This window comes from Parasteatoda tepidariorum, chromosome 11, assembly GCF_982258835.1.
Source record: "Parasteatoda tepidariorum strain Cologne lab strain chromosome 11, Ptep-v5.0, whole genome shotgun sequence".
Lineage (NCBI taxonomy): Eukaryota > Metazoa > Arthropoda > Arachnida > Araneae > Theridiidae > Parasteatoda > Parasteatoda tepidariorum.
Genome location: NC_141765.1, coordinates 64,347,960 through 64,363,885, shown reverse-complemented (window position 1 = coordinate 64,363,885; position 15,926 = coordinate 64,347,960). Strand labels below are relative to the sequence as shown.

The 15,926-nt window shown below is 25.3% G+C and overlaps 1 protein-coding gene across 4 annotated transcripts in view; it reads left to right on the top strand.

Annotated features, from left to right (window-relative positions):
* The window catches only part of LOC107456716 (uncharacterized), an 82,828-nt gene extending 67,618 nt beyond the window's left edge, over positions 1-15,210 (top strand). For all 4 annotated transcript variants that reach the window (XM_016074660.4, XM_016074661.4, XM_016074659.4 and 1 more), the window contains 9 exons: positions 1,925-2,021; positions 3,669-3,813; positions 4,472-4,587; positions 4,676-4,881; positions 6,373-6,421; positions 7,183-7,311; positions 10,812-10,889; positions 11,543-11,608; positions 13,265-15,210. In XM_016074660.4, the coding sequence (XP_015930146.2) occupies positions 1,925-2,021; positions 3,669-3,813; positions 4,472-4,587; positions 4,676-4,881; positions 6,373-6,421; positions 7,183-7,311; positions 10,812-10,889; positions 11,543-11,608; positions 13,265-13,300 (922 nt within the window). In that variant the 3' untranslated portion in view covers positions 13,301-15,210. The remainder of the gene's footprint in view (positions 1-1,924; positions 2,022-3,668; positions 3,814-4,471; positions 4,588-4,675; positions 4,882-6,372; positions 6,422-7,182; positions 7,312-10,811; positions 10,890-11,542; positions 11,609-13,264) is intronic.
* The last annotated feature ends 716 nt before the right edge of the window (positions 15,211-15,926 follow it).

Genomic DNA, 15,926 nt, shown 5'->3' with positions numbered 1-15,926 from the left:
ATTTCTTACTTAACTCAAAGATAAGCACAAAGCCATGTAGAACTTAAACAAACTAATTATGCATAGAAGTTGCCAGGTGCATAAAACAAACATATATTTTAGTTACAATGAAATATGTAAACAAATAATAAACCTAAGTTAAGTAACAAACATAGATGTGAAAGAATTATATTTCAACAAATTCAATGTGTGACACAGCATTGCATTTAATTAACTTCATGTTAAATAATATTTTAACTTATGTGGATTTTGCTAATCCATGTAAGTTAAAGTATTATTTGGTTTTATATTATTAAATATTATTTGGATTTATGTGGCTAACATGCCATTTTGTTTATAAATGATCAGCTGACCCTGGCATAATAGGTCACATGTATGAGTTTTTGTGATCTTCTTCTTCAAATGCAAGTACCTAATGGCATTACACTACTATAATTAATTACATCACATTACTAAAAAATAACATAAATAATTAATTATAAAAAAATATTTGATTTAATATTTTTGCTTTTGTTAAAATTAAATTATGAATTTAAAACATCAATTTTTCTAAATTAACTAAGTTTTATTCTATTTTTTAAATTAAAATAATAAAATATAAAAAATATTCAATTTACTGCTTTTACTTTTATTAAAACTAAATTAATTATGAATTTGAACTTATTAAAATTACATAATATAAAAAATGCTTTTAATAAAATTAATGGATAAATCAATTATTAATTTACGGTTCTAAACTTGCAAAGTTTTGTCTGTGTAATGTTTTATCCATGCAAAATTTTGCGCATTGAAGTAGACCCATTACCATTTTAACTATGCAAGGAGAGGTTTGGGAAACCAATATTCTAATTAAGAAAAACAGTTTTCTTTTTATTTTTTTCCTACTTTCAAATTCATTTTTTTAAAAATGTAATTACATTAGTTAAGACAATTAAACTACATTAAAGCTCTTCAACCGAATATTAGAAATACAGTGGTACCCCAGTTTTGCATCGTCCATTTTGTATGTTATCCCGCTTCCTACGTAATTTTCTGTTGGTCCATGAAAATTCCCTCTATTGATAATGTGTCCCAGATTTTACAAAGCTTGTGCAAACTTTCTGCATTTTTTTTCTTTTCCTTTTTTTAAAATAAATACTTGTTTATTAGCGTTTTGTAGCTTTTCTGATATTTTATCTATTCTATACTATTGCCAGTTTGTTCCCTCTTGAGTCAAAATCAGAAGAGGGGTGAGCAAAGCAAAGGAAGAGTGGTTAAGGAAAGTATGGGTATTTAAATTGTAAAATTTGTGAGCGGATTTTTTTCCAGCTAACTTTAACCTTTGAATCTTGGAATAATCCAATCATTTAAAGAACATTACACTAAAAAACTGGTTATGTAATCATTTTTTTTCTTGATTCTGGTAACCTGCGAAATGATGACCTGCAATATGTTATCCCGCTTCATGCGGTTTTTGACACTAGTCCAGCGAAAAACGTAAGATCGGGATTCCACTGTTTTTTTGAAATGTTTAATAATTTTGATTCAAAATAAAGCATAAAAAATAAAGTCAATAAAAAGATTTATGTCTGTAAGACTGTTCATGTAATTTTATCAATATTGAAATTTAAAAAAAAAGGGCTATGTTTATTTCGGATGTAATAATTGTTTTGTAATAATGGAATGACTGTTTCTAAGGCATGGTAGTTTAGATGATTCTCCATTATTTAAATTTTTCCCTATGCATAAGACTTTTGAGCAGTCTATGCATAAGACTACTCACATTAAATATCATGTTCTTTTATGTATTAAAATCATTTTTTGATTAATGATTTATTCTTAATGATTCATTCTTACTCAATAAATATTATGTAATTGCAACAATAATTTTAGAGAATGATAAACAATTTTTTTTTTTTGTAATTCAGTTAATTGTACATTTCAGTGAAATTCAAGCTCGCTTTGATTCTGCAATAGAAGAATTGAAGCAGAAGTCAAAGATAATGAACTGTGAAAAAGTTGACAGTGTCTGTCAAACTGATGTAAGATTTTTTTCTGATGTTAATTATGCTAGTGTCGAAAAAATGTATACTTTATAGCAATATTAAAGTTTTTTCTTTTGCACATGAAAGCAGCTTATGAAATTTTGACTTTTTTGTGAGTTGGTTGATTTAGATTTTTTTAAAGAATTTTCTTTTATTCAATTTAAATGATAATAATTATGATAAGAGCACTATTATGAGGTAATAACTTTTAAAATTTTGTGACATGTATGGCACTTTTTTTTAATTATAGAGACAGATTGTGGATGGCCTATAAAAGAACCTTTCAATCACCACTTTTTAGCTTTTAAAACAGAGATTTTAACCGTGTTTCCTTATATCTTTATTCGACATCATAGTGTTTATTAAAGTGAGATGAAATTTATTCAGGGACTGAGCATTCGAACTTTATTTTTATTTCATAAAACTTTGGACATAAAAGGATACAACTATTTCTCATTTAAGGGAGTTATTATTATGTATTGGTGAGTTCAGAGAGCATTTACTCTCAGCCTCTCAGGGACTCGGCCATTTCTCCAATTCTTCTCGGTAATCGGGAATGTACTGCTTAAACCTTTTTGATTTTTCTGATATTAAGCAATCATATTAAGAATATTTTTGAAACTACCTTCTTTTAATTGTAATACTAATATAAATATTGTTGTAGTTCTAGTTCTTATGTAATTTTTATTTTTCATTGTTTTGTATTTCCTACATTTTACAAATTTTTTGCTTTTGTTATCATCCCTATGTGATATTCATTATTTGAAATTGATTGATTGCAATACAATTACATACTTGTACTTGAAAATCTGAGCTATGGATTAAAATTATACTGATGTTCTGTTTTCACCTACTTCATTTTGCATTATATTATTAATTTTGGGAAAACTACAGATTAATTTTTAAAGACATGCAGTCAAACCTCGATATCATGAATTCGAAGGATGAGGCTAAAGAAACAAAAATTTGGGACTTTGGAAATCAAATATTTTAATCAAGTATGAAGTATTTTTTAAAACTTAATTAAACTGACATTTACAGTATTTTTACATTTAATTTGACATTTTAAAAGTTGTGCAACATGTATTTACTTAAAAAAAAAAAAATAAAAAAAAAAACGGTTACTATAAAATGTGCCATTCTCTTTCTTATAAAGGCTTCAAGAAATGGATCATGAAATTATCCAAACAAGTTTTTAACACTTTAAGTTTAATAAAGCATTTCAAGTTCTGAAATCAGAAAAAAATATTTGGAAGAATTAAAAATATTTCATGAAATCAAGGTTCATTGAGAAATTTATTTTGCTAAAAGAGATTTTTTTAAATTATCAGCTTAATAAATGTGTGAAAATTCAGAAACTTTTGTGATATTGAAAAATTTGTGTTTTCAAAGTTCATGGTATCAAGATTAGACTGTTTTTTGATGAATGTTATGATATGTACAAATGTATGTTATGCATAATGTTGTAGTGCACATAAGAATAATTAACATGTTTATGACAAGTAATTTTGGTTTAGTTCAAGTATTGTTCAGTTAAAGTATTATTTTTCAATATTTATTTAACTATATGCATTATTTAACCATATACACTATTTATTTAACTATATTTTTTGTAGAATTTTTAATTTGTCTAATTTTTTGTAGAGCTTTTTTCCACATGACTGTTATGAAGAAGATAAGCACTGTCACACAAGTTTACATGACCTGACATTAAAGAAACATTCGGAAGAATTACAAGAATTAAGAGCAAAGTTTCAGAATTTAGAAATTGTTTTATCAAACAAAAAAGGTTTGCAGTGTAAATTTTGTCCTTTTTAAAAATTTTCTGTATGTATAAATTTTCATAAGTCATCATTTTGTTGTACTTTCTTGTTGTACACTGTTGTACTTCCTTGCATTATGTAAAACATACACTAATATTTTAAAGTAATTTTTTTAAAATTTAATTTGCTTGATTTAAAAAAACATAATGCAATGTACTAAGCCATCTCTAATCAAATTTTGATTAGAGATGGCTTAGTACATTGCATTTTAGCAAATTTTGAGACAGTGATAACAAATATTTAGGATTTTTGAAATAAACTTACTGCTTTATTTTTTCTTGTGCTAATTATTCTTCCCAAGTTATTATTGGTTTTGTAATTTTTTCAAAGTATTCTGTGTAAATGTAAAAGATTATATTTTGAAAAAATATTTTATTTTAAATTTAAAATGTAATATTTTAAAACATTTTTATTATTATCAGTAATGCGAAACCTTATGCTAATTGTTATTTTTTTATCCACAAAAATAAACTTAATAAAAATTAATAAACACATTTAATTCAGAATTTTGCATGCTAATTAGTTTGTTGATTATAAATCTATTAATTTGATTAAAAATATTTTATTATTCTATTTATAAATATTTAGCTTACATTTCATGACACAATTTTTTTTTATATTTAGAGTTTCAAAGACCTTTAAATAATGTTTCAGACAAACCTGGAAATTCTGAAATGAAAGGATACACCTCTAGTAAAGAGGGTCATGTATGGAAACTTTTAACAATCAGTGAACAAAGTGTAAATAATAATTATTCTTATAATTTACTAATTTAAAATGTATTTAATTTACTTCTAGTTTAATTATTTTCATTTTGGTATTTTTTAGTATTTAACCTTGGTAAATAAGTTGTCAGACTCTCTACAAATATCAGATCTGAAAGGATCTATTGCACTAATGCATTCATCTTGGCTTAACTGTGAAGAACTATCTGATGCAAGAAGACTTGATCACAAAAGAATACTTCAAAGTCTGGAAAAAATAAAGAAAAATTTGAGATATTTACAAGAGAGCATTAACATGGACACAAAAAGGTTAAATTAATGCTTTTTATGCTTGTTGTTAACATATTTTTAAAAGTATGTTTTATGTGATTCATTCATATTGTTAATTGATTTATCAAAAGTTAATGCTATTGTTAACAGATAAAACTTAAGATTAGAAATTAACTATTTTGAAAAAATTTCTTATTTTTTTAAAACTCTATTCTATTATTATTTTTAAAATTCTATAAATTGGACTGTACTTAAGTACAGTCCAGTTTATTTATACATAATTGTCTAAAATTCTTAGAATCAGTCTTTAAATAAGTAGAGGGATTTTAGAATAAATTTGCCAACAAATGATCCCCTGGCATGCATACCATTCAAGAGAACAAAATGAAATTTTCTTCAAAGGTTTAAGATTTGCTCTCAAAAAATATTTAAAATATAAACTCACAATTATGGTATCAGGGACAAAATTTTTCAAGTGGTTGCACACACTTTTCTCATTAAATTGTAATTTTTACATTACACTTGGAAGAACTTAAAATATATTTCGAACATTATTTTCGGCATGAATAGTAGTCAAGCTGGACAGAGATTAACAGAGCAAGTTGCAAGTAACAAAATATTGTGTTCTGTTTTTTCTCTCAGTTTTATTTTATTTTGTAACCAGTGTTTAACAGCTTTTACAAACGCTTGTTTTTGAATTTACAACTATCAATGTTCAGCTTTGTAGCCTTGATCCTGAAGACAAGAGCACTATTGGATCAAGCATCGGGGCAAACCAGCTTTCTTGGAGGACTTTTTTGATACAATTAACTTGCATTTGAATTAAAGAAGAAAAAACACGAAAATCTCTCCTGACTTACTCCTGAGTTTATCCTGACTACAAGGAGATTCTAGCCACCTTCAACCACTGAGGATATTATACATCAGCACCACGGTTAGTGCAAGCCGGGATCATAATTTGTATCAACTAGCCATGATTGAAATTCAAACATTTGTCTCCTCCCAGGGAGGTGCGCATTCTATCCCCAGAGCCACCATATCTCTTTTTTTAGTTGTCATTAGTAAAGCTGAATTGCTAAGTATTCAGTAAAGCTGAATTGCTAAGATATCAAAAATTTTATAAAATACTCTTTTCTTTCATCTCTGCTTGCCATGTCCTCTTTTAAATTAAAATCTTTTTCATTTTGAGTTTTTACTGTAGGGATTATCTCTCAATAAAAAAAGTAACTGTTGCTTTATGTACATTTCTTCTCTACTACTGTAACCTTTACCACAAGAGACTGCTTATATTTTTATTAATAGTATATTTTATCAATAGTATATTTTATCAATAGTAGTTTTATTTTTATTAATAGTGCCTTTAAGCAAAATTTTATTCTGTTCTATTCAACGATATATTCGTTAGGGGGTCATATGTTGGCAAAGTTACTTTATAATCATTTTATATTTCTTATTTTGTGGGAAACGTATTAGACTTAATTGGTTTCAATAACAAATTATGCCATTCATAGTAACTTTTCTTCATTTTAGGCAGAATGTTGAGAATGTATTAGTGGAAGAAAAGAAGTCTACCACCATGGTACTAAATTTTTCTTGTAAATTATTTCATGATTTACTGAACAAACTCAATTTGTTTTACTTTCCTTTGTGAGTCTTTATAGTTTTTTTTAATTTATGTGACATAATGTAAAAAGTATTGATCTATCAAGGTGGCAATACTCATAATGACAATATACTATCACAATCGTACTATCATAATAACAATAGAAACTCATTACTCGTGAGATCCCACCAAATATGCAGCATTATTGAATATTTTTATAACTAATTAACATACAAGTTAATTTATTTGTTCTCCTTGTAAGAATTTAAGAAATAGTTAATAAAAACTGAGCTTTTAACCATTAATTTTAAAATAATTATTTTAAACTATTAACAATTTTATTATCTATTTGATGTGCATAAGGAAAACAAAGTGTGGAAGAAAGTATTTTTACTTAAAATCAAAATTTTTTGGATCATAATTTTTTGCATTTCCTATAACATTATCAAAATTAAAAATTTGCAAGCAAAATATACAATAACTACTACATTCTCATGCTGCAAAAAAATTAATTAAAAAATAATTTGAAATATATAAATTATAGATTATCTTAAAGGTTAATTTTTTATTGCTGAGTTAATAAATATGTTAAAATAAATTCCAGTTTTCTGAAATTACTTAAGTTATCCGAATAAATAGTCAAATATTGATTTAGTGAAGCAAATTGAAAACTTTATCGTCAATTAAGCAATTAACCACAATCAATTAAGCAATCAACTGCTTTCTATGTGTTTCAGTGCCATTCAGAAGAACTCCATTTTCAACATTTGTGTCACATTCTCCAGAAAGCTCAAGATGTAATTGTTAAAGAATACTATCAAAAACGAGGTTCTCAAAGAACTCCTGTGACTGCTGGATCAGGGAGAGTAAGTTCATTCTTTTATTTCAGCGAAAGCATATTTCTATCTAATTCTTGTATATTTGTTTTGGTTAAATTTTAGAAAATTTGAGTGATAAATGTTAAAATAAATGCTGAAAATATTTGTTTTTCACAAGTCTATTTATTTAAGAAATAGTAATTTTTGTTTCCAAATATTTCCATTTAAGGCCTTTTTTTTTAAATTTTTGCTAAAAGCAAACTAAATTCTAACTTTGTTCCCCCTACACTCACTTTGATTTTTGTTGAATTAGATTTTTGTTTGAAATGAAAATATATTCTCTACAGAAAACAGTTAATTATGCACTTTTGCTTTTGATATTGCATTGTTTTCATTCCTTCAATTACTTTTTTCTGAAATAAATGATAATAATAATTTGTTTTAACATTTATAGATTTCATTGCTTTAGAAACTAATTTACTCTTAATTTAAATGGTCAATTATGTAGACACTTTCTTACCTGGACTAAATGTTACAGATTTGAAAGAGAATGCTAAAGATTAGTTGATTAGCCTTTTGTTTCTAATGAACTTTATAAAAAGGAGCATTGTTTAACAAATAGAGATTAAAAAGAGATTAGTTGATAAGTCTATTTCTACTAAATGCCTTTGTTTATAGGATAGTTAAAAAAATGAGAGAGTTTCTTTACTGATGATTTTTGTTGTTAAAGGTAAAATTATACTAGGGTCATATATTTCATGATTCTTATAAGCTCTTTAAGTAATAGTTGAGTGCTTTTCAAATGACTTCCAAGTGCTTCATAATTAAAATAAAGCACTCAAATAAAAGCAGATTTTGAAACCGCTACAAGACAGTTGCAAAGGCTCTTCAATGAAATCTGGAGAAATGAAAGAATACCAGAACAATGGAAAGAAGCAGTAATAGTGAAAATTCCCAAGAAAAGCGATCTAACAAAATGCGAAAATTGGAGCGGCATTAGCCTACTTTCCATACCGAGAAAAATATTTGGAAGGATAACTTTGAGTAGACTGAAGCATGAAATTTATAGAATTTTAAGAGAAGAACAAGCAGGTTTCCGCAGTGGAAATGGAACAATGCAGCAAATCTTCACACTTAGAAATATCATTGAGCAAAGCTTAGAATTTAACACCTCTTTATATTTAAACTTTATTGATTTCAGTAAAACCTTTGATTCAGTTAAGAGAGAGAAATTATGGGAAATTTTATCACTTTATTATATACCAGAGAAATATATTAACATAATCAGAGATATGTATGATAACAGCAAAGCATGTATAAAAGTAAATGGAGCATTAACTGAATTCTTTTTCGTAAAAACTGGCGTGAGACAGGGATGTATGTGTTTTATCAGGATTTTTATTTATACTGGTGATAGACTGGATTATGCGAAACAGCTTGAAAGATGAAAAAAGAGGAATAAGGTGGAATTTCCCAACTACTTTAGAAGACCTTGATTTTGCTGATGACACCGTACTTATTTCATCCAAATGTACAGACCTCTGCTTAAAACAGACAAATTCAACAAATATTCAAATATTGTAGGTTTATTCATAAACAAGAAGAAAACTTGAGTAATGAGAATAAATCAAAAGAAAAATGACAAAATTAAAATCGAAAATCACGAAATAGATGACATAGAATCATTTATCTATTTAGGTTCTATTGTAGATAAAAAAGGTGGAAGTAGTGAAGATATTAGACAGAGAATAATCAAAGCAAGAACATGTTTTAAGGGATTACATAAATTTTGGAGAGAGTCAAATGTTGAAATAAAGACAAAAATAGTTGTTAATAAACCTATTGTTAGAGCAGTACTTTTATATGGTTCAGAAACCTGGAAACAGACTACGATCGAAATACAAAAATTGGAAACCTTTCAAAACAAATGTTTAAGATTTATTTTTAAAATTTTCTGGCCTTACAAAGTATCAAGTCAAAATCTATTAAAGAAAGCTAAAATACAAACAATAGAAGATGAAATTAAAAAACGAAGATGGAGCTGGCTCGGACTAATCCTTAGAATGCCCAAGGAAAAAAATTACATCTTACATGGGCCCCTGATGGTAAAAGAACAAGAGGAAGACCCAGACTTACCATCCAGCGCATGTTTTTGGTTGAATTAAAAGAATGTAGAATATCTGGCTGGGAAGAAGCAAGATCTATTTATTGCTAGAGACAGGAGGCGTTGGAGGGATATGCTAGAGACCTTAAGTGCCGAAAGGCACATAGAGGATAACCAACCAACCAACTCAAATAAAGGAATAAGCAAACAAATTATTAATTTCATAATATTTTATTCCATAAGTTTTCTTTTTTTCTTGATTATTATCTAAAATTTTCACAAAATCTTTTATAAAATGTTTTACAAGCATAAACACTTTTTAGTTTTATACCAGCAATTTGTCCAATCCAAAGTTGCCAGCTTGACATTTACACAAACTAAATTGCCCATTAGATAATATATTTTAAGGTATTGATTTAAATTTTTATGGATTTCAACAATGATCACTTATATATACTTTAATACAAATCTGCAAGTATTTCATTTAATTTGAAAAAAAAAAATTATACACGTTGCGGTTGTGACATGAAAAGAACATGCACCTTCATCTTTCAATACAAAAATTTGAAGTTCTGTGAACCATAACAACTATGTGAAATGTGTTTTTTATGTGAGGCAATAATGTTTAACAAGTAATTCATGCATGTGGTGGAAATATTCAGTGTTTTCATTGCAAGTGTGACTTATATGACCAATGAAATAATGAGGCATGCAGATATTTACAAACTGATTTTTTTAATGAATATATTAATGAATGATACAATAATCAATAAATGTTGAATAATATCAAAGAGAAATGATATTAATTTTATTTTCTTCTTATTCTGCTTTTGTTTCTGTAATTGTTTGTCTTTCTTGGCTGTTTTACTTATTACTTAAAGAGGTTTTCTTTAATCTTTTTCTAATGATTTTGTGATCATTCTGTGTTATTCCTTCTTCTGAAAAAATAAATTAATGTATCTTTTTCAAGTAAATTAATGTATAAATCGAATAATTGTAGCACTAAAAGACCAAAATATAATATTTAACAAATCGTAAATATTTTTGCTGAATTTTTAATTTTGGAAAATATACAAGACCATGAAACATAAAGTTTTTTTATGCAGTCATTCCACACAGACTTAGTTCCAATTTATAAGTTAAAATAAGCAAGTAAATGACAGAAATGTCATTCTTTTTTTGTAAAATTTAGAATTGTATACATTTTTGCAATTGATATTCAAAGTTTCAAAAATATTTTAGGAAATTAAATTTTCATCATCATGGCCACTTTTTTGTAGATTGAGCAAAATATTATTTTAGACATTTTATATAAGATATGTGCTTGCATACTGATATTATTGACTTACGTAATGATATTGTATATGGCCTATATGAAGCTTTTGTCCATTTTCAAACTGTGCCAAAAAGTAAGAAATTAAGCATTTCTTTATTACTTTTTCAGACTAGTCGACAAATGGGATCTCGTGAAAGAAAAATCCCGTTGGAATTAAAAAATGGCAGAATATTAGCTTTGCTTGAGGTAAGTTCTAGAAGCAAGGCCTAGTGCTTAATTAATTGGTTTTTATTATTTTAAAGTAATTAATGCTTTTACTAATTTTTGCAGTTTATTGTAATAAATTTTACCAGGTTCATTATTTATTTTTTAACTTTTTTTTGGAAGATAAATGTTAGTTTTTTAAAAGTAATTATAAAATATGAAGTAAATAGATATTGTCAATTTTTATTTATTTGACATCAAAAACTAAAAATATTAAAATCTTTCATCTCTTTTAAAAGCTTATTGCAATCATTAATGGTTTGCAGATTTGTATCAATCAGAAAAATATTTAAATGCCAAATCTTTTAAAAAAATACTGTACCCATTGTAAGTTTCAATTTATTTAAATTATCTTAGAAATATATGCTGAAATATAATTTAAACAAACATAGTGTTTTGGTTCTTACTAAAAAAACATAACTAAATAAAGAAAAAATATCAGAAAAAAATTTGATTAGAAATTGATATGCAAAATAAATAAATAAACAAAATTATATTTTCAAAGAGTGGTGGGCTTTACATAATTGATGGTGTAAAATAACATACAGTAAAATGGTAATATTTATTTATTTCATTATTTATCTATTTTCTGTGTAATTGATAAGTATTTTAATAAACAATTTTTTCTTGTGTAGGATAAATTGATTCAAAAAGAAATCTTGCCTAACAAATTGGAGTTTGGTAAAGCAGATTCTAAGCAAGTAAGCAGAATTTTTAATTACTTTATATCATAATATTTTATTTTTAAATATTATTCTTTATAAATATGAAAATTTTTTAAATCTGAATTTGTAATAATAAGCTATGAAATTATTTATGCAAAAATTTTAATAAAATTTAATACCTTTCCACTACAAACATAAAAATATTTCAGTTTAGTCATTGGCAGCCAAATATAATTATTTTATTTTTTATGTAAATCAAATGTGGTTAATTGCTTTTCTTCTGTTTGTGATTTTTATTTTGCTTTTGGTTGCTTTTGTAATAAGAGAAACACATAGAAATATTTGCAGTTTTATAAAGCGTGATATTAAATATTTTAGATGTTTTTTGTACTAGTACTTATCAGTGTTTCGAATTTTTTAAATTCTCTAGTTAAAAATTTAAATTGAATAGAATCATGAATTCTCTTATTTATTTTCAAATTTCTTTCTATTTAAATATTCAGATAATTTTGAATGCTATTTACAATACTAAAAGAAATTACTCAAAAAAAAAGTTTTTTTTATGTTGCATTTATTATTTTAAACTGCAATCTGTTCATATTTTAGCTATTTCTTTTTGTTTTCATTTAAATTAAATTTGTGTGTTGTCGGTAAGACTGAGTTTTCTTAGCTTTCTAAAGTGCAAATTAATGAAGCAAAAAGGTTAAATGTGATTCTTCAATATTTGATATGTTATTTTTTGAAAATCTTTTCTAGTGATTCTTTTTCTTAGTGCTCTAAGGAATTTTTCTCTTTTAATTAGTTACTGAATCATTTAAACAGTTAATGCAATAATTATTAACTAATTCATTTAATGTTAAAACTAGTTCAAACAATTTTTAGAAAATCTTCCCTTATCCAGACAACATTACTCATTCAATCATTGACAAATATATTTTATCAAAATATAAATGAGTTGTCTTGATCAGAATAGTATTTGCAGGTTAAAGAATTGATAGGTTTTCAAAACCATTTTTTTAGAAGAAAAAATTTGACTGAGTTGGTTTTGAAACTTAATGTCCCAATTTAAAAGTTACTATTTAAGGTTAAAATATAGAATTATGTAACTTAATGTAAAAATATAGAAAAACTTGAGATTCATATTTTCCATGAGAAATATTTCAAAATAATCTTCTAAATTTACACAACTTTGGGCCATTGCTGTTCAATGATTTATAATTCAAAAAATATATTTGCAATTTTAAAAGTGTCTTAGATTAGGATGTCTATTTTCCAATCACTTTTAATCAATTAATACATGTATCTTTCCTTCATTCTTACTCTCTTAAAATTGAAATAATTATTCTTGACATTTATCTAAGGTCTAAAATTATTAGAGTATCCCTTCTGTTACAGTACCAACAATCTGATCAAATTTAAACTTTTTCTGGAATAAAACACTTTTTGAATAAAAATTAATTCTACTTCAATAGTCTTACATTCTGGAAAATTTTAAAATTAAATTTATCATGATACTTAATGAATATATGATTGATAGTCTTGCAATAAATTTGTTTTTAAAATTAAATTGCTTGATTTCAGTTTCAATGTTTCTTTTATAATCTTAATATCTAATATTTTTTTTGATAATTCTATATTGGCTATGTAAGATTAATTAAAGAAAAAAAATTGCATAGTTATTTTGTTTTTTAGGGATCTGCCTCTGGGAAAAACAAGCCAACATCTTGAAAATGATATGAAACATTTATTTTTAATGAACCACACAGAAAATTATTGTAAACTGACTTATTTTAAAATTCAAAGGTTTTGTGTTTTTTATGAAAAATAAATATTCAAAGAGCTTACAATCATACTGTAATTTTTAAATTGCATAATGTATTGTAAAATACCTTATTTGATTTGAATTACAAATATTTACTTAGGTTAAGTGCCTACAAATTGAAGAATCAATAATTTAAGTGTAATATATGTTTTATTTAAAGGCCATAAATATTTTGGATGCATTTGAATTTTGAAAATAGATTTTTATTATCTTAAACTTAATTTTGGAATAAGTTTGAGTTGCATAAAGTTTTCAGAAATTGACAGCAGTATGGAGTTTATATGCTTCTTGGTACAATGATGGCAGAAATTATAGCTACTTCTAATTTAAATAATGATACTTTAGTTATCATATCTTTTTCTTTATTAAGCACTTCCTTGCATGGTTGCTGCTCAGAATCCTTTAGATTTTCTATACGCTGAAAATTGGTTTTGTATCAGAAATTATACAGATTGTATAATTTTTGGCCTGAAAAAGCCATGACTTACACTGGCATACATTAGAAGAAATAATTTTATTTATTTATTATTGTTATTATTATTAATATTATTTTTTTATTTAAAAATGTTTCAAATATTTGAGAAATATGCTCCAAATCCATCTCCCTAGGATGCAAAATTATAAGAAGAAAAAACGTATGGTGATATTACGACGAAATTCCTAGCATATTTATGTTATCTGATTTCCACTGTTTTGAACAAAGTAAACGAACAAAGGATATTTTCCCAGTTCTTTGAAGTAAAAAGGGCTTTAGAGGAATTCATTTTCACTCTATGTAAGAAGTTAAGATAAAAACAGCCGTCCACAGAAAGATCTTTTCATGACCAGAACCAAAGCTTTCAACAACGGAATGTACATTTGCAGGAAGTATGTTAAAGGGAAAATGAAGTATGTTTACAAATAAATTCAATAAGTTTTCTATATAGCATATTTTTTAGGCTTGTCCCATTATTCAACTATCATGCCCTGTACATTTTACTACTATTTGAGATGGTTATTAGCCAATAAATAGATATGTTTTTATTTTCTGATTGTTATAACTTTTAATGAAATAAATAAAATTCTTCTTGGTTAGTTAGAGATTTATTTGTTACCTCAATTTTCTTAGTCAATTAATCTCATCATGATAAAAAAATTTATCATTAATAGTAAAATTCTTCTAGAAACTTAAATATTATTTTACTTAATTTTAATTTTTGTTTCCTAGACTGCTGTATTGACTTTTGAGAATACAATATGTATTAATAATTAAAAATATAAAAATAATTGAACAAAATGTGGATTTTGATTAACCTTCTAAGTATTAATTCTGATTTTTCTTAACTTATTATGTTATTTAATGCAAAAGTAGTGTACAATAAGAAAATCCTGTACAAGTTTTCCTTGATGTCAAGTCTAAATACTTGAGAGGAAAAGGGAGACAGCTAATTTTATAAATACTTTTTCTGAAGTATTGGTATTTGTTTTAAAGTATTGGACTTTTTTCATCTTCTGACTTCTCTTTAAAATAAATAATTGAAATCTTAATCTTGTATATTAGTTTTTCTATCTTTTAATAAAACCCATTTGTATGAAATTCACTTCATGGAAAAAAGGTTATTTAAATTGTCTCTAGATTTGTGCATATTTGTAAATTTGTCTCTAATAATCCTTTAAATATATGCTCTATCAAAAAAATTTTATGTGTGCAAATAAATTCGTAATTTTTAATATATTGTTCTATTTTCTTATTTACATGATGCAAAATTGAGAAATCACAGAACTCATTTTTGTCTATGTACAAAATGTTTGTTAATAAAATGTTAATCTATTTTTTGCTATGATGTTTTATTTCACCGCTTTATTGCACAAAAAATATTGTCTTTAACTTTTTGATTAATTTATTATAAAAGTTATTATAATAAACAATATATTGATGAACATCATTTGAAATAAATAATGATGTGGTAGTTCCATAATTTTTTTTTTCAACTCGTGAGAAGCAAGATTTTATTTCATTAAAAAATTAAATAACAAGGAATATATAAAATAGATTTAAAAAATTTTACTTTTAATTAAAAAATGTTAGTGAATCTTAAACTAATATTTAAAGCCATTTTTGATTTCTTTTGAAGGAACCTTGTTTTGCATTTTTTCATATTTTGTTGGCAAGATTTTAGAACTAGTTCAAAAACAAATTCGTTAAAAAAAGGAAAATAACAAAGACTAAATAAAGTGAGACATATATTTTTTTTAATAGACATTTAAAAATAATATTAAATTAATCAGAATTTTTAACTTCTTATCAAATTCTGTTAAAGTATTCTCATTTTGCAATAAAAGTTTTCTTTTCTATTTTTTTTTCAAAAGTTGACTTTTTCATGAAAATTGATACAGTGAAATAAAACTATCATTTCTAAGTATCATTTTTATATATTTTCTAAGTATCATATGCAGGGTTTGATGTTTTTTTAATTAAATTTGAATGTAAAGTTTATTGATTCTTGGTTCTAATCGATTATATGGTACTAAACTTCAACTAATCACGTAAAT